The sequence below is a fragment of the Mustela erminea genome, chromosome 5 (assembly GCF_009829155.1).
Source record: "Mustela erminea isolate mMusErm1 chromosome 5, mMusErm1.Pri, whole genome shotgun sequence".
In the NCBI taxonomy this organism is placed as follows: Eukaryota; Metazoa; Chordata; class Mammalia; order Carnivora; family Mustelidae; genus Mustela; species Mustela erminea.
The window spans coordinates 118,033,070-118,055,328 of NC_045618.1; the positions used below are offsets into that span (position 1 = coordinate 118,033,070).

Here is a 22,259-nt window from a genome sequence, read left to right on the forward strand (position 1 = left end):
TTCTGAGAGAGTCATGAGCAAGGCTCTGTGCCAGGCGTGGAGGGTCCCTGTGGCCGGACACAGAGGTCCCTGTTGACACTCCCAAGCATTTTACCTGGGGTCTGGGACTGCGTTCAGGGCAGGCAGGGACCACGTGCCTGGCTCGCAGAGGCCCAGCAGGGGCAGAGGGCCATCGTTGGCTTGGCAGAACTTTTCAAAGGCTGGAGCCAGGGACCGGTGCAGGACCACCACGCTGGCGGGTCGGAGCCCTAGGTTTGGGGCGAGAGAAGACACATGCCTCGTCAGTCGCTTCTTGGTGGAAACTTCATTTGAACTCTTTCTTGTAGCCCAGCACAGAAAAATGCCCTTCGGTATACAGCTTGGTGAATTTTCAGGAAATGAACCTACCCGGGTCACCAGCACCTAGGTCAAGAAATGGAACATTATCAATGTCCCAGTATCTCTCCAGGCCCCTCACGATCATCACCCCCACTTCTAACACCACGGGTTACTTTTGCCTGTTCTTCCTCTGATGGAATCCTACAGCGTGAGCCTTCTGGGTCTGGCTTCTGTCACCCAGCCATGAGTTCGGGAGAGCCATCCTTTCTGCCGCGTTTGACGGTAGCTTGTTCAACCTCGTTGCTGGGTGATACCGTCTCTACCGCGACGTACTTACCCAGCCCTGTTGCAGATGGACATTCGAGTGTCTTCCGGTTTGGGGTTCTTATCTATGGTGCGCTCACGAACATATTAATAGATGGGATTTGGGGCTTGCCTGCGTGCATTTCTGTTTGGCATAGACCTGGGGTGGTAGGGTGTGTGCATGTCCAGCTTTATTAGTTCAGCAAAGCAGTTTCCAAAATGGTTATGTGGGTTCTTGCTGGCTCCTTCTCTTCCCCAATGCTTGGGTTGCCCATCTTTACATTCTAGCCCCTTGGCAGGGCACTCTGGGGTCGTATTGCCCTGAGGCTAGAAACAGCTGGGAGCCCTCCCGCACATTTTATTAGCCATTGGGGTATCCTTTATGGGACAGAGACTGCTTGTGTCTTCTGCTGGGCAGATTCTTGGCTGAGCAGGCTCCCAGGATCCTTGACTCTCCCTCCAAGCAGACGGGCTTGCTGCAGCCACGGAGGAGGACCCCCTCACCTTGCATGCCATGACTTCCTCTGGGGTAAACGGAACTGTGTTTGAATCCTGATTCTGCCTCCAAGCAGCAGTGTGACCCTCCGCCGTGGTACTCCCACGGACATGATGGTCATAATGACACCCACCTCAAAGGGAACCCCGTGAGTTCGTTCCTGTGCGTCAATTACCCAGCAGACAGATGTACAGGAAGCAGGAGTTGGAGTTACATTCATTCAGTGGAATGCGGTGTAGACATTTAAAATTATGGGACAGAAGGAATATTTAATGATATGAAAAGATGTTGGTAGCATAGGATTAAAAAGAAACAATACCAGATAACAAAACAGTATTTTTGGGGTATTCTCCTTTTAATAAATTGATGAGAGAAAGAACTAGAAGGAAATACATCTGCACATTAATCTGGTGATCTCCAGTGACAAGACTGGGTGCTTTTTTATGTTCTCTTTTATGCTTTTCTCAATATTCTAAAATTTATGTAATAAATAGCATCTTTCTGTAACTGAAGAAAAAACAAACAAGAAAAGTTATGTTTTTTTAAAAAATTATTTCCTTTAAAAAGACCATCCCAAAGAAAAATGTAATTACGCCGATTTGAAGAAATGAACTTGGTGACAATTCTAAATGCTCAGTTTGCTGTATCAACGTGCGGCCCTCTGTTTTTTACCATGAAACTGTCAGTTGGTACTTTTGGAGTGCTTACTACGTGCAGAGTCATTTATAGATGTGGTCACTTGTATTTTATACACGAGGAGAACAAGCCTCGAAGGGATGAGTGACATCACATAGCTGGCGAGTGGCACAGCCAGGACTTAAGCCTGAGATGGGGGGAACCCCTGAGTCCCTCTTGGGTCACCACACGTCTGCAGGCACCGTGCCTCCCGAGGATGGGTCCACCATGCCCTCTGGCACCTTCTTCCTTGGGGATGGTGGAATGAAGCAGCTGCAACCATCCGCAGGGAAAGTTCTAGAACAAGCCTTTGTGTCTAACAGCCTGAAACTCATGACCTCAAACCCTCAGTGCCTGCCAACGCTGCAGACTTTCAAAATGCGGACAGACTGGACACTCCCAGCCCCTGCAAGCCCAAGGAAGCTGACTGTATGTCTCGAGCAAGCCCAGTGTGTCTCCAAAAATATTCTAGAGGGGGGTAGAAGGGAATTCAGCCAGCCTAGAAGCCTGGCTTTCCTCAGCTGCTCTCTCTCACCTCCAAAGCCTGTTGCGAGAGCAAATTGGATTTTGAATACCACAAATCAGAGAGGTATTATGTGCACAAAGCTTCTTTGTTTTCTTTTTTATTAAATGCACTTCAGACTGCACTGTGTTTGGGGTTTGTTCATCTCCACTGCTGATTGGAGAGAGTCCCCTGAGTTGCCCCCATTAGTGGCAGGACACCAAGAGAGGGCTCTGTGACGTGTGGCTCTTTGGAGGGGGTGATGGACGCGTGAGGGGAGGGTCTGAAGTGATTGCTGCAACCCCTGGGTAGCTCTAGCTAAGGTCCTAATGGCTTTTTCTTTGTGAAGAGAAATGAAGTGAGTCTTCTGAGTCCTTTTACCTCAATGCAATATTTTCCTTTTTCCTTTTTAATTTAATGATGAGAGAGAGGGAGAGAGAGAAAAGCTCCTTTAATGTTCCTAATTTGATGTAAATCCCTGGAAGACAGTCCCGAACTGGGGTGTTCCAGATGTTCTGCAAAATGAGCGTCTTTCCTTGTGGCACATTCTATGACAGCGGCCGACTTGGATGGACCATCTTAGCCACGAGCTCCTTAGGGAGGATTGTATTGTTACTTCCAGTTCCCAGGTGGGCTTAGAGAGGTCACACGGCTCACCCACAGCTTTGGTCAGTAAGGGGCCAAGCGGGGACTTGCACCCAGTCTCTCCGATACACGTGGCTCTCTTGGCTCCCGGAAGTTCTAGGGAACTGGGGGTACAGCTGGTGTTCCCTGGTGTGTCGTGTGCACAAAAGGCTGTGGGAGATCATAACCTTGGTGGCTTTCAGTAAGGCACATTCCCCCATGTTCACAGCCCTGAGTGGCCCCTTCCCAGTTGACACTGTCCTTGGCCACATGCCTTGCTTTGACAACAGGACGCTAGGAAGTGTGGCTCAAGCAGGTGTTTAATATGTGCTAATTATGGACCATTCTCCTGGAATCCTGAGCTACCTTGTAAAGAAGTTGGGCTGCCATTGCTAGGGAGGCTTCCTGGCAAGGCAGAAGCACGAGGCCAGCCCTGGCTGCTCCAGATCCTCCCAGAGGACACTCCAGAGATACATGAGGGAAGGAGCTCTCATAGACAGTCCAGCCCCAGCAGACAGGACAGCCCGTGAGGCAGAAGAACAACCCACTCTGCACAGCCTCATGGCAGAAAATGGTTTAAGCTGCTTAATTTGGGGGCGCTTTGTTATGCAACAATAGACAATTCTACTGGCCTGGAAATAGCAACAGAGCCAGACGTGTCAATCAGCAATGAAAACTGTCCTGCTCTAGCACTTGAAACCATGCCGCTGGCTCTCCCTCTGGCCATTTCCGTTTCCAGAAAAGTCTTCCTTGTCATGAAATTTTGCTGGGACTCGGGTCAGTGACAACTTGAATGTCTGTTTTCTCTCACAGGAGACGGTGCACCCAGAGGAGACCAAACCCGGGATAATTGGTCTGAATCAAAGCCAGATTAAAATGCAGTGTGATGTGGGGGCAACTTTCCCCCGAGGGAAAACCCACTGCATGGTTTAAGGCCACGGGCGGTGCCACCCCCCCCCCCCCCCCCCCCCGTGGAGGTGGGGAGGTGACCGGGCAGAACTGCTGGTGCTGAGCCGTCTGATAAGGTTTTCACACCTGAGTCTTGGCCCAGGTGCCACATCTTCTTCTGCGAAATCAAGCAGCGACGGGAAGTAATAGCCTCCTGCCCTTACTTCCTGTTGCCCAAGCAGAAGCTAGAAATCTCAGGGATTCCTGGGCCCGGGACAGCTCGTATTTCTAGGGACTTTTTCTTTCTTTTTTAAACCGTCTGGCACCACTCACCCCCGGCCATGCCGGACACACTCCTGATGTTTGGCGTCTTTTGTAGAATCAGGGTCCTGGCAGCAGGCGCAAGGCAGGACTTCAGGTGGCGTGTGAAGGATATCATGGCGTCCTCGAAGGGGCCAGAGTCTGGGTGAAGGGAAGAAGGGGGACAAAATGAGGGGCGCAGCTCTCCCGAAGACGGCAGACTGGGCCTCGGGTACCTACCACCTCCCCGCTGGCCCTATCCTGGCCCTGCCCTGGGTGGGCATTGTTTGGAGTAAACTCCCATCTTATATCTGTTACTTCCTTTCCTCTTTCTCTTTTTTTTTTTTTTCAGATTTTATTTATTCATTTTGAGAGAGAGAGAGAAAGAGAGAGAGAGAGAGAGAGGAGGGGCAGAGGGAGAGGGAGAGAATCTCAAACGGACTCCCCTGCTCGGCCCAAGTGCGCAGTCAACGCGGGGCTTGATCTCTTGACCTTGAGATCATGACCTGAGCGGAAACCTAGATCCAGATGAGCCACCCAGGGGCCCCTCATGTCTCAGTTTTTAATGAGAAATGCCCAGAACTTCAAGAGTTTTGCTCAAGCCCTTTTCCTGCGCTGGAAAGCCCTCTATCCCTCCCTCCTGAAGGCTTTCCCATTCCTCAAAACCAGCTGGTGTCTTCCGTGTCTAGGCAGCGGCCCCAAGGCCCACACCCACTGCTGCTGGGCCTCTGTGCCCCCAGAGTGTTCTCTGAGCCACTGACTTGGGCCTGATGCTTCTCTTGACTCTGAATCGCCCCTTTCTCTTTCCCAGGGAGACTCCCACGTGTCTGGAGAGCAGGGCCACCTCCTGGACCTCTCCCGGGGCTTACGCCGCTGAAGCACCCCCGCGCCAGAGAACAGACAATGGCATACCGCGTGCACTCACAAACAAAACGAGAGGCCAGATGTTCTGCCCACGTGTGACTCCTCTTACTTAGATTTGGGTGCCCAGAAGGAAGAGGTTTCATGTTGTCTGCTTTACACTCCCTGCTCCGCCCCCACGACTCTAGGTACCGTGCCTCACAGAGACTTTTGGTGAATGAATAAAATACTGTAGACTTTAAAATATGGAGATGGTGTCCAAGCTCTAGGAAATTACACCCAGAAAGGAATCCTGTATGTTGACTTCCCTGTGAAAATTCTTAAAACGAAACCTTCCGTTTACTGCTGTTTATAGTTTGGTTTAAAAATGGAGCTAGGAGGCCAGCAGGGGGCGCTCTCGCACCCTACCCTTGGCCCACCCAACAGAAGCCCTCCACCTTGCACTTGCCAAGTTCGATTTGAGCTGCTATTTCACCACCCCAGTAGGAGGAAGAAAGGTTTCCTCCTCTCCCACAACAGCCCAGTCAATGAGGAGCCTCAACCCCGAGTTTACTCCAGTGACTCTTTGTTTCTGCAACAGCCTTTCTCTGGAAAAGAGCTACCTCTTTCCTTTGCCCCCCTGGACTCGCCTCTGGACTTGCCTGTGGTTTGGCCACAGCTGGCTTGCCCTAAATTGCAATTCTCTGCTATCTCCAAATAGGCCCATTTTTGCTGGTAAAATAGCTGGCAGTTTTATTTTTAAAATCTAGGGCTAAGTAGGTGAAGAAAGGGAAAAAACGAGGTGAAAAGTACAGCATAGAGAATATGGTCGATAACATTGTAGTCCTGTGTTGTCGACAGGCAGTGACTATCACTCTTATGGTGAGCACTGAGTAATGCATATCAATTATTGAATCGGTATTTGTACACCTGATACTAATACAACATTGTATGTTGCCTAGACTCCAATTACAAAACAATCTAGGGTTAGACAGTCACATCGGGTCAGGCTCCAAGGCACAGCCCAGTCCTCTCCCTCTCAATATACCATTTGCCTAGCCCCGTGCCTGACACAAAAGTGGGAGTTCAGTGTTCATTGAATGACTAGCTGACTGTAGAATGGATGACAGCAGGAATCCAGGGCAGTGTCCACAGTGAAGGTTCTGGACAAGCAAGATGTTCCACAACCCTTTCCGTGTTTTTTTTCCCTAAAGAATTTGTTTATTTATTTGAGAAAGACACAGAGAGTGAACGAGTGAGAGAGAGAAAACACAAGTCTGGGGTAGTGGGGAGAGGAAGAGGGAGAAGCAGACCCCCTGCTGAGCAGCTAGCCTGATGTGGTGTTCAATCCCAATCCCAATTCTGGGACTCCAGCATCATGACCTGAGCCCAAGGCAGATGCTTAACAGACTGAGCCGCCCAGGCACCCCTCCACAACCCTTTCCATCTAGAGAAGAACCCAATGAGATTCCAAACCACCAATGTATGTTTTCAACTCCAAGTTCATAGATAGAAAACCATGAGAACCCCACAGCCATTTTAATGGAGAATTTGAGATTGTATGAAAACTCTATAGCAAACAAAACATAAGAAATCATTGCCCTGGAAAGGGTAGAGATGTATTTCAAACCAATGGTGAGTGCTTTCATGGCTACAGAACAAAGTGCTTTAGGGACACAGAGGAGAGAACAGTTGGTCCCATAGGGCTGAGGGGGCTGTGTGCCTGGAGGGTCAGGTGAGATAGGATTCCATTCCCCAGGGGAAGATACTAAGTGTTAAAGCAGCTGCTTCCACAGGTCAAGCCTGAGCTTGCCCGCTGGGCTGAGAGAGCCCTCCTGGATGCGGCAGGCCTGACCTCTTGGCCAGCTGCAGGCCTGATGTCTGTGGTTCCCCCAGGGTCACAGCAGAAGGCTTAGCACCTCACCCAGGCACTCAGCAAAGGTCAAAGAGAGAACCATTCCATAATCGGGTGGGGACGATGGCCAGACCACACTGATAATGGCCTTCACCTCATACCTATTGGAGAGAATGGATTTTACGCCAAACCTACCAAAATGAGAGACCCCAGGGGAACCTGTGAGCCCTTTCCCCTCATTATTATCACTCAAGAAGATAGCCGGTGGGAACGGGGTCCTGTTTTGCCAACAAATTATAGCCCAAACACCCAAACCTTCTCTTTTTTTCTTCTCTTTTATTTATTTATTGTTTTAATATAAATGTAAGTGGATCTAGGTCATTTCTGTAATAAGGTTGCTTTCCTGGCCTGCAGATAAATGAGGGCAGCTTGAAATCCTGCCCTGTGAAATGCACACTGGGAGGGTGCCCAGCATGCAAATACCATCCACTGTGTATGTCAGGAGGGAAAGAAGACTGAGAACCCCTCCCTTACAGAGCCATCCCCTGGAGGCAGGGGTCAAACAGGGCATGAAGTGCGTGCTCATTGGCTCCTGCCAGAGAAGTGCCTTCAATACACCAACCAGAGAATGCCTGATCATATAATAAATGATAGCAGTCACCCTACGAAAACCCACTGTGAGGCAGACCCTTTCTTCTCACTGGTCTACAACCATTGCTTCCTCATCACTGCCTCACAAAGAAGACATTGTCAACCCCATTATGGACAAGGAATGGGTCTTGGGGAGACCAAAGAAACTCCCTGAAATCCCATAACTAGTAAATTGTAGAGCTCAACCCCAAGAACAAAGTCTAAGTGCATGCTTATTTGACTGACTCTACCTTCCTATGTCTATGTATATGCATATCCATCCATCCCACTATCCATCCTCTGTATTATTTTAAAGATTTTATTTATTTATTTGACAGACAGAAATCACAAGTAGGCAGAGAGGCAGGCAGAGAGAGAGAGGAAGGGAAGCAGGCTCCCCGCTGAGCAGAGAGCTCGATGTGGGGCTCGATCCCAGGACCCTGGGATCATGACCTGAGCTGAAGGCAGAGGCTTTAACCCACTGAGCCACCCAGGTGCCCATCCTCTGTATTAATAGGAATCTCATCCTGAGGCTTGGGTGGCACAGTTGTTATGCATCCCACTCTTGGTTTCTGCTCAGGTTATGATCTCAGGGTTGTGAGTTCGAGCCCCATGTCAGGCTACCTGCTCAGAGCAGTCTGCTTCAGATTCTCTCTCCCTCTCCCTCAGCCCCTCCCACTCATGTCCTCTCTCTCTCTCTCAAAAAATAAATAAATAAATAAATAAAATAAAGAAAAAGAAAAAAAAAAGAATCACATCCTTAGTAGGAATAGCAGGGACTTTCCCCTTTTCCCACATTTCCAGAGCCAGAGTCTCTTGGGTCTCTATGTGTTTTGGGGGGACTGAACTCAAAGGTAGAGAATGGGTTCAAACCATTAGACCACACAAAGTGAAGTTTCTCAGGCATTCCATCAGGGCCTCCACTCACTAATGAGTGGCCCTGAGTGGTCCAGGTGCCCCAATGCCCAGTGAGGTCTTACTCTAAGTAAGGGACTAATCAGTGAGCACTGGTTGGACCCTAAGAAGCTACTTTACACTGTGAATTCTCTTCTCTTTAGAGAATAACAAACTTCAGGTCCACAAATATCATTCTCTAGCCTCAAATATACCAGAGAGGGGCCCACAGCCCATCAGTTCCTTAGAAGGATCTGACACGCCCCAAAGCTCAGTGTAAAAATATCTCAGCTATGCCTGTCATAGATAACTGAAATTCCACCATTAGAAATTCATTTCTCTGCTTTACCCAAGTAATCCAATTGTAGGAAGACATGCTCCAGATGTGCTCAAGCAGTGGGGCCAAATGATAGGAGCACAAGGCAGCCCTATTTGTAATAGAAACAATTTAGAAACAACCTAATAGAGGTTGATCAGATACATGGAGGACTGGTTAAATAGAAGAGTAACTAAGCTATGGTACATCCCTACCATACAAAGAGATATTATGTAACCACTATAAAGAATGAAGCTAATCTATACACTTCATGTGAAATAATTTCCCAAAGACATAAAATGAACAATGGAAAATGGATAAAATGAATAACACAAGGCAAGGTTATTCTATGTTGAATAACACCCATGATGCGTTTGAGTGTATTGGATGATCTCTGGAAGGTTGGAGAAGAGCTGCCTATAGAGAGGGAAATTAGGTGGATGGGGTCCTGAGCAGGAGCAGTGGCTGCCACACTGTATTTTATGTGAATGGCGCCCTCTAGAGTTGTGCCATGGGGTGACCCTGAGGGAAGAGGTATCTTTTGCATCTATCCTTCCTGCACCTTTGAGTGGGACAACATGGACATATTATGTGATTTAAAAATGACATTTAATTTAAACATATATAAGGAAGTTAGAATCAGATATTTTTAAAGTCATCTCTATACCCAGTGTGGGGCTTGAACTCACAACCTTGAGACCTGCGGTCGTATGCTCTACCGACTGAGCTACCTGGGCACCCCAGGACTAGGTTCTTTATAAAGAAATAAAATATTATGATCAAATAAGTCATTCCTGGGAGCATTGGGGGGCTCAGTCGGTTAAGCATCTAACTCTTTTCTTTTTTAAGATATTTATTTATTTATTTGAGACAGAGAGAGAGAGAATGAATTGGGAGAAGGACAGAGGGAGAAGCAGACTCCCCACTGGGCAGGGAGTCCAATGTAGGGCTCCTTCCCAGGACCCTGAGATCATGACCTGAGCCGAAGACAGATTCTTAACTAAGACACCCGTGCGCCCCTGCATCAGACTCTTCATTTCAGCTCAGGTTATATCTCAAGGGTTGCGAAACTGAGTCCCCCATCGGGCTCTTTTGTGAGCACGAAGCCTGCTTAAGACTCTCTCTCCTTCTGCCTCACTCCTCCACCCCTCTCTCCCTCTCTCCCTCTCTTAAATCAAATAATAATAATAAAATAATAATAAATTTGAAGTCATTCCTTATACATTTGTCATAAGTTTTTCATTCATTTGGGAAACATTATTTAGTTCCTACTGTGTGGGTTGCACTGAGTACATGGAGGTGAGTAAAGCAAAACTTATCCCCATGTAAAAGTTCTGCACGCCTGGGAGAGTGGACAGCATGGTGATAACAATGACAGCTGTCATTTCCTGGGTGACCGCTAGGTATCTAGAGTCCAGGTACAATCCATCCTCCAACTGTCATCCAGCAGGCATGGCGGTAGAGAGCACAATGACAGGGAGGCTGTGAGGATCCCAAACCGGCCTCCACACTCGGCAGGGGATCACCGACCTCCCCGTGCCCACCTTCGCCTCCGTAAACCGGGGTTAATAACAATCTGTGCACTGAGTGGTGGGAAGGATCCGAGGAGCTGGCACATGTGAGAGTCTTAGAACAGTTCTTAGCCAGGGATCCGCACTTAGCGCCCTGGAAGGGCCACCTGTTTGTCACTCGGCACCCAGCCTGCGGCAGGGACTTCGGGGAAGAAGACAGCCCCCGCCCCCGCTCACGGGGGGTTTACCACCCCCAGAGACAGCACATAATTACCGCCCTATCTGTCTTCTGTAGCTGCAACACCACGTGCTAAGCGTTCCTGGGCCACGTGGACTGGGAGGGGAGGAGGGAAAGAGGCTGGGTCTACCAGCAAGAGTGGGGGTCAGACTAGCAGACGGGTAGGGAGGGGGATCTCTAGGCCAGGAGATAGCATGAGCAAAAGCAGGAAGGTGTGTGAAGGGAACCGGCTTCTTGTGCTGCTGGAATATTTGAGGTAAAGGAGGAGGTTGGGGAGCAGGGTCTGGGAGGGCAAGCAGAAGTCAGCTCCCGGGTGATCCAAGAGCGAAGGGAAGTCATGGTGTTTCGTGGTAGAGGGACTCAGTAAGACTCGCCTTTTACCAGGAAGTTTCCGGGGACAGGTAGGGGACTGGACCGCAGGGCAAGCTAAGCAGGAATCTGGCAGAGGAGAGGGGAGACTTGCTAAAGGATGAGCGTCCAGAAAGTCTCCCTCCTAGACAAGAACCCTGAAGGAGAGTGGGCGCCTTAACACTTCATTTGCTGGGCTGAACCAGCCAGGGCTCAGCACCCTTCCAGGCGTCCATAACTGTTGCTCCTCTGAAATGGGAATAAAAAAAATCACACACACACACACACACACACACACACACACACAGAGAGAGAGAGAGAGAGAGAGAGAGAGAGAGAGGCTTTCTGTTTCCCTTCAGTTCCGCCAGGGAAGGACTTCTGATCTGCTTTATTCCTTGCTGTATCTTGGAAAACACCCAATAAAAGTCCACTGTTGGGGGAGACAAGCAGAGCAAGTGACAGGCACAAAGACAACCATGATGAGAAAGCCCAGGAGGCAGGAGAGAAACCATACGGCTCAGAAACCCAGGGAAGCAAGTATTGCAAGCAGGAATTTGAGATCATGGAGGTCAAGGAGGAAGACATCCACCAGCATTTGAAACTCACACCCTTTCTCCCTCACTGCCGTGATGAAGTCATCATGGTTCTGTTGGCTAACAAGCACGGGGAGCTCCTACACCAGAAGCAGGATTGTGCTTACCCCTGACTTTGAGGGGTACGAAAAAATTAGTAGGAGACCCAGTGCATTTCCTTGATGTTCACAGCCCTGCCAGGAGTATCTCACTTATTCACAAGCACAAGCCAATTCACAGTAATACAAAACTCCATTTCTGTTTTTTTTGAGGTCCCTGGATCCATTGCATAGAGTCCTACAACTTGATAATGGAAGAGCAGAGCAAGTAGGTGTACAGAACTTTTCCTCACTCATAAATTTCTGTCGTGGGGGTTACTCAACATTTGCCGGGAGAGTGCATGATGACAGCCCAAATACAATGGTATGTTTGGAAATAGATGCCGTCATATGGAAGAAGCATCCTAACTGTAATAAATAATTCATACATTTAGTTTCATTATAATCACAGAGACAAAAGATCAGGGGAAATGCTGGCAGTCATGCTTAGTATTGTTTATCTAAGAGGTCAGATACACATGCTCCCAATAAGCAAAAAGATTGTTAACAAAACAGTTTTCTCAACCAAAGTCAATGGTGGTCCCTTTTACTTCCCCTTCCTAAACAATTCAGTCCTACCTAGAGTCATTAGGTCCATGGTGGGGGAGAGAAGGAAGGAGCCATGGTGGCCCAAAGCAGGGGATTGGAGCTCAAGTGATGAGGAGGACATCCCCAGGGAGGGTGGCCTGGCCTGTAGTGTCACTGGCTGATTCAGGGCAAGGAGGGATGCTTCCTAGGGTCAGAGAATGGTGGCCTAGTATGTAGCATCAGAGGGTAAGGAGTATACCCATGTGTGCATGTACCTCTGTGTGTGTGTGCACCTACATGAAGGGAAACATATATTCCTTAGCTCTGCCTGGGAGCAGCAACATTTCAATAGGCACGAGCCCATCTGGTGTCCCACTCTTGGATTCAAAATACCATCTGCCATTAAAATGAGTGAGGAGTCCTTGGAAAAATGGTTGATTCCACAACTGAGACCAGGAAGTCAGAAGATGAGCCTAGAACATCTCGTTGTGCTAGAAAGTGAGGACATGCTCAAAGAATGATGGGGCAATACAGAATGGACACAGAATGAGAGAGATATCAGCAGTCAAATTGGGGACAGTGTGAGCTTTAAATTAAATAATGATGGGAATGGATATAACCCACTAACTAATATAGGAATCCATACATTCATGTGAGGATAATATAAGTTGATGAGGAAGAAGATAGTGACACAGTTTCGAAGTTCCTCCCCATAAAATACCTATCCATTACGAAGAGGAAAAGACTAGTTTTATCTTGAAGAGACCTGGGAGACACCACCTTGATCCATGTGGTCAAAGTATAGGAGCAAACCAAAATGACAGATCCCTTGGTAGGATACAAGGAGAAGGCAGTCACTGTTACGATATTCCCGCCACAATGCATAACTTAAATCTGATCTTAACTGAGGGATGTTCTTTAATCTTTAAAAGTGTCAAAATCATGAAAGTCAAGGAGACACCGAGAAGCTGTGCTTCTAGACAGAAGGAGACTAAGCAGAAATGCCTAAATCCAAGAGGGATTTTGAACTGGATCCTCTTGTAAAAGACACGACTGCAAAAATTGGTTGTATTGTGGTTAGGTGGAGAAGTGTCTTTGTAGGAAAAACATAGGACAGTATTAGAAAATGATGGAGTTATTGGGACAACTTATTCCTGAGAAGTTCAAGAAAAAAAAAAGAGGATTTTTTTTGTTGTTGTTGTTTGGTACCACCCTGGCAATTTTCCTGACACTTTGTGATTGTTTCATCATCAGAAATGATGATAAACAAGTATTGAAAAATTAAATTGTAATTAAAAAAAATGTGACATATACCTTCAATGGAATAGTATTTAGCTGTCAAAAGGGAGGAAATTCTAACAGATGCTACGATAAGGATGAAGCTTAAAGACATTAGGATGAGTGGGGCACCTCAACGGTGTAGTTGACTTGGTAGTCGACCGAGCATCTGACTTGGTTTCGGCTCAGGTCCTGATCTCAGGGTCGTGGAATTGAGCCCTGCATCAGGCTCCACGTTCCGTGCAGAGTCTGCTTGGGATTCTCGCTCACTCTCCCTTTGCCCCTCCCACTCGTGCTCTCTGTCAAGTAAATAAGTAAATCTTTAAGGGTAAAAAGGCATTATGATAAGTAAAAAAAGCCCACCACAAGGGACAAATACTGTATGATGGCACTTATAAGAGGAACCTGGAATAGTCAAATTCATAGAGACAGAAAGTAGAAGGGTGGTTGCCAGGGGCTGAAATGGGGGCAATGGGGAGTTAGTATCTATCGGGAACAGACTGTAAGTCTGGGATGATGAAAAGTTCTGGAGATGGAGAGTGGTGATGGTTGTAGGACTACATGGATGTCTTCAATGTCACTGAATTGTACATGTAAAACTGGTTAAGAGAGTAAATTTTATGTTCTATCAGTTTTACTACAACATGAAATGTAAATTGAACAAAGGAAACTGTGATTGTTAAGGTGCATTCACATTAAATGTTCAGTTTCTGACTGTTGCTGTGAAAAGTGACACAGGTGTCGGTGTGTGTCTTGAATTCAGTGTCAAATATTCTCCAGCTCAGGCTTCCTGTTCCAGCTCCATGAGAAAGAGCGTATCTTGGAAAAGGAAAATTTTCATGTCTATGCTTCACATGGCCAAGCAGTAACTTTACGACTCTGTAGAAATTTAGAAAAAACTCTCTGCCAAACTGTGAATGTCCATTCTTAGAGAGTTATAGAATATTTGAGAGCTCATTCTTCAAAGTAAATCTGCTTTCGGTTACTTAGCTAAATAAAGCAACCCAACCTAGTGGCAGAACTCCAAGGTATGAGATCGCTATGGGCAAACAAGGCAAACCCTTCTGTTTCATAGTTTGCTTGGCCCTATAAAACTAGAACTCGCGCGTCTGCGTATTTAATACGGAGGTACTGGAATGCTCTGTGGGAGCAAATTCCCACAGCCATTAAGTGTGACACAGCCACCCAGATGCAGGTTAAGTATACGATGTTAGTACCGGTAAATGCTGTCACATAGTTCCATGGGTGAATACTAGGGATAAACCTAACAGTTGCTTTAATGTCTAGCTAGCTATTCACTGCACAGCTCAACCAATGGCATGACCTACAAGCCTACTTTAGAGTCACAGTGGGCACAACTCGCTGGCTGGAGGAGCTGGTGGCTCCACGCACTTCCAGCACTGGGAAAGGTCTTGCCTAGTGGTAATATTCTGGCACGGTGTAAAAGAAGATATGGTGACCCAAACAGAAAAGCCCTTTGACACTTGGGGCCATGGTCCCTTTGTGTCAAATGCCAGATATGCCAGAAGAAACTTTTTTTTTTTTAAGGTTTTATTTATTATGTGTTAGAGAGAGAGAGAGAGAGAGAGAGCACGAATGCATGAGCTCGAGCAGGGGGAGAGGCAGAGAAAGAGAGAAAGGGAGGAGGAGACTCTCTGTTGAGCAGGGAGCCTGATGCAGGGCTCCATCCATGGGCCCTGCAATCATGACCTGAGCTGAAGGCAGACACCTAACCGACAGAGCCACCCAGGATCTCCAGGATAGACCCTTCTTTAGTGCCTTCCAGTTCTATGGTTTTCATAATCTGTAACTACTTGGCAATAATTTATGAGTTGATGGAAGTATTGATTATTAAAGGTTTTTTTTTTAATTCCTTTGTTAGGGGCGTGTGTGTGTGTGTGTGTGTGTGTCTTTGAGAGGAAAATTGACTTTAGTTGGTCAGTTCTTGGAATGATTGGTCTGAGAACCATACATGAGTCCAGAATTATACTTGCCCTTCCCTCAAGGAAGCATGCCACCTGACAGCGTACTTGTACGGCAACAAATACTATAAGACGAGAGCCCCGTTCCAGAACAGATATTTTGGGGCAGCTGGAATAACACAAGCCCTTTAGACTTAACCCTCTTATGCCAAGCCCAGTACAATTCAGGTTTAAAGGACATAAGTATCTACGAGTCACATTTCAGAAGGCACTGTAATTGGTGTAAACCCAAGTAAAAATGCGCTAAGCTTGGACCCGTCTCATTTACATATGTCTCTCGATGGCTGTGTGGAGACGGTTGTGTGAACACCCCGGATGGCCTGGCCCGCTGTTTCAAAGGGTCTTTCAGTCCCATTAAGGCCGTGTCCAGAAATAGTCAAGGCCGGGCCTCGGTCCTGATGGCCGGAGCTTTCACAAACTGAAAACCACGCTCTCAGACGGGATGATGCCCTTCCCTGTTCTCGGTCGTGGCTGAGATTCTCGGAGGTTTCCTTTTATGAGTATTCCTGACACCAGCCGTTCGGGACCCAGAGCCCACAACTCAAGCTCCTTGTTGCTCATCGCAAGACACCGAGTTTCACGCCGGTCCCACATATGGGCAGGATGGGGACCCTGCAGGGGATGGCACGCTGCCGATGGCAAGGCATTAGTTCAGAGGCCGCTGTTGGCCTTGGTGCTCCCCACGCTGGGCAAAGGCCAAGCCCCCGAAGGGGGTCCAGTGGGATCCCCCAGAGAGAAGGCCCCCACTGGTGCCCTTGGATGGATGCCAACCGAGACCTCGGACAGTCACAGGGAGAGAGTTTGGAGCCTCCGCGGGCCAGCCTCCTGAGGCGCCTTCTCCCCTAACCGAGCGGCTGGCAGGTGTGCCAGGCCCCTGGGGGGTCCTGGCGGGCGGGCAGCCAGCACACAGCCGAAGCCCGGGCTCCCCAGCTCTCGGTGCATCTCCATGGGAACAGCTTGGCAGCCCCACACTAGGCGGGGTGCCCCATCTATTTCTATGGTACCTGTCACCATGGCACCTACTTGCTCTGAAAAACACAGGCTAAAAACAGAACCTGAAGGAAAGGGGGGCAATCCACTTCCGCAGTCAGTGCCCTTCTCCCGCAGCTGGTGTCAGACCTTTCGTGTGCTCACGCAGACCTCATGCTTTCCCGGTTTCCGCGATTTTGTTGGAGGTGGCTTTGAAAAATAAAAGCCTTGGTCTCAGCATCCGCCTCATCTTGGGGGTGATGTGGCGCGAGGCTCCGGGGAGTTTGCGCTCCACTTGCCCCTGGGGGTAAAACTCCCAGGCCCAGGCAGCCTCTCTGACATGGCTCCTCCCAGGGTTTGTTTGAGGCCTCCTGGGAGGTGTTTGGGGAAGGCGGGAAAGTGGGGCACAGGGGAGAAGGATGGTAACATCCGTGTATCCAGATGACCCAAGAAAGGACACACGCTTATTCCAACAAAGTGGACCACGAGCTTCTCTGGGAGCACCTGGGACACTCTCTTCAGGGGGAGATCCATGAGACCAAACAGCTTCCCAGAAGGTTTTCCTGAAGTTAAGGGCCATCCTTTCCAGCCCAGGCCTCACACCAGGCTCTGGAGTCCAGCAGAGTATGAGTCTGAATCCTGCTTCGGGCACCAGCCAACCCTGTGACATCCGTGGGGCCACCTCTGAGCACTGGGTTCATGTGCTCATCTATGACACGGGGAGCAGAAGACAGCCCTCAGGGACAAGCCACTTCCTGTGACCTCAGCCTTCATGGTCCTTCCTTGGTTTGCCCAGCTATGAAATGGGGGCATTGCCAGCCTTAAGAGTTTTGCGAGTGTGGAGGAAACACTGTGCGTAGAGCACCTAGCAGAGAACGCAGAGCTGCTCGAGAGGAAGCTGTGAGGAGGGGGGCGGTGACAATGTGACAAAGGCCAGAACAGGGTGCTCAGCTTGCCCTATTTCTCCCCAGCCTGATTTCCTGCCTCCGTCCTGGTGGGGTAGGTGTAAGCAGGACCCCTGGGCCTGAGTTGCCCCCTGCCTCCAGACCCCCACCTTCCTCAGTGTCCTTGGGCACACACGTGGCTGAGGACAAGCTCACCTTTCACAGCAGGTGTCACCAGGCAGAAGGCTCAAGAGCCTAGCATTTACTGGGACACACAGGACAATGAAATCCCCCTGAACCGGAGAAAATCCCAACCCAGTTCTCTGCTTGTGGGCTTTTGGAGTCAAGCAGCCCCTGGGGACTCAAATCTCCCCTCTGCCTATCTGTTGCCCGAGTGACTCAACTTCCCTTCCCTTTCCTTTCCCATCTGTGAAATGGGGTCGCGCTTCCTGTCTCAGAGGGAGGTTGGGGCACTCAAGGAGAAGAGGCCGGAAGAGCCTCCAGCCCAGACTCAGCACCTGGTGGGCTCCCCTCTTCTCTGTTCCCCCACTGAATGTTTTAAGGTGAAGTAAATACTCTCTTTAAGGAATTAAGGGTTAGCCTTTATAATAGAAGGAAACCGGTGTGTTTCCTGAGTTTGCTGAGGTCCTGGTAGATGCTGAAACTCCCAAACTCAACCCAGGCCAGGCCTGGGGTTGGCATGGCTGACTCTGGGGCCTCTGGGGTTGGCATGGCTGGCTCCGGGGCCTCTGCTGGCTGCCCCCGGGGCCTCTGCTGGCTGCCCTTCCTCACCACTGCCTCTCAAGAACACTCTGCCAAACAAAATGGTGGGCTCACTCTCACACATGTCTTACTTGTGCCTTTTTTCTTTTCTTTTCTTTTTTTTAAGGATTTATTTATTCACTGGGGAGGGGGGAGGGGCAGAGGGGGAGAGAGAATCTTCAAGTCGACTCCCTGCACGGGACTTGATCTCAGAACCCTGAGATCACGACCTGTGTCAAAATCAAGAGTCAGATGCTTCCCTGACTGAGCCACCCAGGCGCCCCTACTTGTCCCTTTTATTTTGTAAAAGTAATTTCCCCGATGTAATCTCCCTACAATGCTTATCTCCCTGACAAGTCCCACCCCCCAAGAGGACGCACTTTCCTCCTGAGGATTCATGTGCTTCCAAGAAACTGGGGACCGAGCCTGTGGCCGGAGGTAAGGTGATCACGTATGTCCATCTCCCGCGTCCAGGGAGTGGTTCATGGGGCCTCTGTGGGTCCAATCAGAATGTCCCTTGGGACTGTCTTGCGAATGGGAAACAGAAGGTCCACAGGGGCTGTAGACGTGAGACCTGGACCGCTCCAGTCTTCTAACTTTCCTAAGCAAGACCAGCTTCTGGGCAGAACAGACACGTGAAGGGTGACAGCCAAAGCCCCACTCAGACCCGGTGCTGGCGCCATGATGGCTTTAGAACCCCGGACCGCACTGCGTCTCAGACGGGCTCCCCCTCTGACTCTGTTGGGTCCGTAGGTCAATAAATCCCATTGGGTGTAAAGCAATTTGAGTTGGGTTTTCCATATCATGAGGAAAAATGCACCACGAACATGATTTCCTCTTGGGGGTTCCAAAGCAGCCATCACCTTCAGACCTCAGTTCTCAAGCTAGCTCTTGAAGAAGCCCAACGAATCCCATTACCTCCTTTCCCCTGGGATCCCGTGTGCTATTTATTTAGGACTCAACCATGCGTGGAAGCTTCACAATAAAACTGGTCGTGTCCCTATTTTCCCCACGGAGAACAATGAGGCCCCGGTGAAGTTTTCTCCATGGCTACCCATTTATTCGTTGGTGAGATTGGGACTAGAAATGAGGACCCTGTGTGATAGGGAGGCTATGAGTAAGCTTTTATTCCTTTTTCTAAAAAGGACATTATTTTAATTCCCCAGTTAGGATTCTAACTTTCTTGAGTCCAAAGCCATTTTTTCTTCCTCTTTGGACCATCCATTGGAGTCACGTGGGATGTGTTTGTAACTCAGTGGCCAAGGGAACATCCTACAGCCAGGAACACCCTGGCCAGGGGCTCGACGATGCCCGGAGATCTGCCGAGTTCTTTAAGAAGTACCAGGTGCTGGGCAAAGAGCTCGACATATGTATTCTCATCTTTAATAAATGGCTCACTGTATTTACATTATTCTTGGGCCCAAGGGCAAGTGGCCTTTCGCCAAGGCCTGTGAGCAGAACCTGTTTGGACTGAAAGTATAAGCTCTCTCCCGAAGAACAAACACAGAGGGCAGGGTCCCTTACTATGGCACACGGAAGGGGCCAGGACTCTGGGTTCGATTGCTGGCTCTACTTCTTATTATCTGGCTGGTCTTGGGCAAGTTACTGTATTTGTGCCTTGGTTGTCTCGTTTGTCAAATGATGATCTAATCCCAACACCTCTGTGGGCTGTGGGAAGATTCCATTGTATCGAACACCCAGCGCAATGCCTGGCATTCTTTTGGCTCTGTTCTGTTCTATTTCTTCTTTGCTGGGCATGACCCAGCGGCCGGTTCTCACATAGGTGTGTGTCCCACACCCTTGCTCCATGGATGCTGGCCAGCCCTACCCAGGAGCCAAAGAGATAGAGAAGTTCAAGGAAACATGGGCCACCAGGTGGGGAGAACTTTCCATCCCCTTCCTTGCCAAACATAGATTCGCAGCTGGAAAGCCAGAGCGCGCCGAGGAGGAATGGTTATGGCCCAAGCTGCTTTGTTTCACGGCAAGTTCATTGTGTTTGGATTATAACGAAGTGTTTCTCCTTTTGTCTCTGCCCAGCAAGCCGTGAACAGTTCCAGATCTGACAGCCTGAGCCCTCGGTCTAACTTATTAAAGAAAGGAAAGGGGATTTGCTGGGTGGTTCAGTCTGTATTTTTTCAATTAAGAGGTGACACTGTTCCTCGGAACAGTCAGACTCCCCCTGAGGTTTTAAGCATTCTCGTATAACCAGCACACACTTGCTCAGGGCTCTTTGTCAACTGGAGGAGAATGTTCTACCTCTTTTGGTAAATGAGAGGCACTTCTCTGTGGCTAAGGCGGGGAGTGGGGCAGGGAAGCCCGAGGGACAGGAAGAGATAAAATGCCCTACATGTTATCACTTCTTCTTATCTCCTCCTGTATTCAGAGAAGGCGGGTCTGCCCAGCATTTCATTCCACCCCAGGATGAGGCTTCTGGTTAAAGACTTCTGTTAAATGGTTCTTTGTTTCTGCTGGAAGCAGTTCTCTATCCGTTTATGGGAGGTGGCACTCTCAAAGTATAGATCCCCAGGACACAGTGCTTGATAAAATTGCAAACTTCTGGCTCCATAGGATTCCCACTGATTTAGACGCTAACCAAAGATGGGAGAACCTTGGGTCGCAGATGAAGAGCTTGGGTTTTACAGTCAGATCAGTTGGACTGAATCCCAAGCTTCAGCTCCACTCCCTACTACCTATGGACCCTGCCCAGGTTATGCAATCTCTCTGGGTCTCAAGATCATCACTTGCACAAGGGGAATGCTGAACACTCAAGAGGTATGGTGCTTCTGTGGTTATTGCAAGGATGCAGCAAGACAATTCTTGTTTAACCATGCTTGCCGTCTAGTAAACATTCACTGCATGCTAACTCCTCTTTTTATATAATACTGCATACAAAAAGTCTCAGGAGCTTATTATGTACAAGAAATAAACTTGGCCATCACAACCAGTGTTAAGAGTCTGCCAGTACAGGTTTTGACAAGTCTGCAGACCAGCAACCGGACGGGAACTCCACCAGGACTCACAGCAAATTCTCAACAACGAGCCAGCCAGGAGAGGGCAGCAAGAGAGAGCCAGAGTCCTAATGTAGCCTTTCCAGTCACCATGCCTGAGTGTTAGAGGCACTTGGTGTGGTCCAGGTTGGTACTAGTTTGAAAAGACACCAGATCTGGTGGGTGGAGACACAGTAGTGTGAATTTCACAGCTGGGTGGTGTGCATTAGCGTGGTGGGTGGTGACTATGTCTCTGACTCAGCACCTCCAAAGATATTTACTTTAAGAAATCACACAGGCATCACTCTATTGTAGGAAACAGGAAAACTTCATTGAGATGTGGTGGTAATCTAAACCAGGGACTGGCAAATTCTTTTGCACAGCCTGTGAGCTAAGAATGGTCTTTATATTTTTTAAGCATTGTTAAAAAAAGAGGAGGAGGGGAGCAATATCAATAGCAAAGAACAAAATAAAAATAATAAAATAGACAAGTAACAAAACCAAGAATATTGCGAGAGTTCATTTTTTCTGTCAACTTCATTGGGTCATGGGGTGCCCTGAGAGTTGATTAAACATTATTTCTGGGGTGTCTGTGAGGATGTTTCCAGATGAGATTAGCATTTGAATCAGTGGGCTGAGTAAAGCAAACTGGCCCTCATGGGTGGACATCATCCAGTTCCTGGAGGGCCTGAATAGAGTAAGAAGCAGAGGAGGGGAGATCCGCCTTTTGCCTGACAGTTTGTGCTGACACACTGGTCTACTCCTGCCTTCTAATTAGGACCTCACCCCTGGTGCCCCAGGTTCTCAAGCCTCTGGACTCGCTTAGACTGAAAGTATACCGTTGGCTTCCTTGGGTTTCTGGCTTACAGATAACAGACTGTGGGACTTCTCAGCCTCCACGATCCCTTGAGCAATTTCTTATATATTATACATAAGATACAATAGATAATACAGATATATTTCCTATTGGTTCTGTTTCTCAAGACAAGAAAAAAAGAACAAAAAGCCCCACAGCATACTTAATGATAAAATGTTGAGAGCACTCCCTTTAAGATCTGGAACAAGGCCTAGGAAGTCCCATTATCAGCACATTATACTGGTCGGCGTAGTAGAACACGGGGGAAAAAGCAAATCGAAATGTGGAAGGATTGGAAAGGAAGGACAAATACCCTTGCCGCTCTTAGGATTGTCTGGATGGAAAACCCAGCGTGATCTACAAATAAATTATTAAAATTGGTATGAGAGCTCAGGAAGTTTTCTGGATACAAAAACAATATGTAGAAGTCAGTTGCATTTCTATTTACCCGTAACTGTTAGGAAATGTAATTTAAAAAGATACCACCTATAAGAGCATGAGCAAATATCAACCCTTCAGAGTAAATCTAACAGAACATGAGAAAGCCGTTATGGAGAAAATTGTAAAACTTTACTGAAAGGCTTTAAAGGACCCAAGTAAGTGGA

At 48.4% G+C, this 22,259-nt stretch overlaps 1 protein-coding gene across 3 annotated transcripts in view; it reads right to left on the reverse strand.

The window, feature by feature from the left end:
• The window catches only part of DGLUCY (D-glutamate cyclase), a 75,488-nt gene that overhangs the window by 39,467 nt on the left and 13,762 nt on the right, over positions 1-22,259 (reverse strand). For 2 of the 3 annotated variants that reach the window (XM_032344666.1, XM_032344667.1), the window contains 2 exons: positions 4,140-4,268; positions 95-248 (listed from right to left, as the gene is read on the reverse strand). In XM_032344666.1, coding sequence (XP_032200557.1) covers positions 95-248; positions 4,140-4,268 — 283 coding nt within the window. Of the gene's footprint in view, positions 1-94; positions 249-4,139; positions 4,269-22,259 lie in introns of those variants that run through there. The other variant, XM_032344668.1, reaches the window with a different exon arrangement.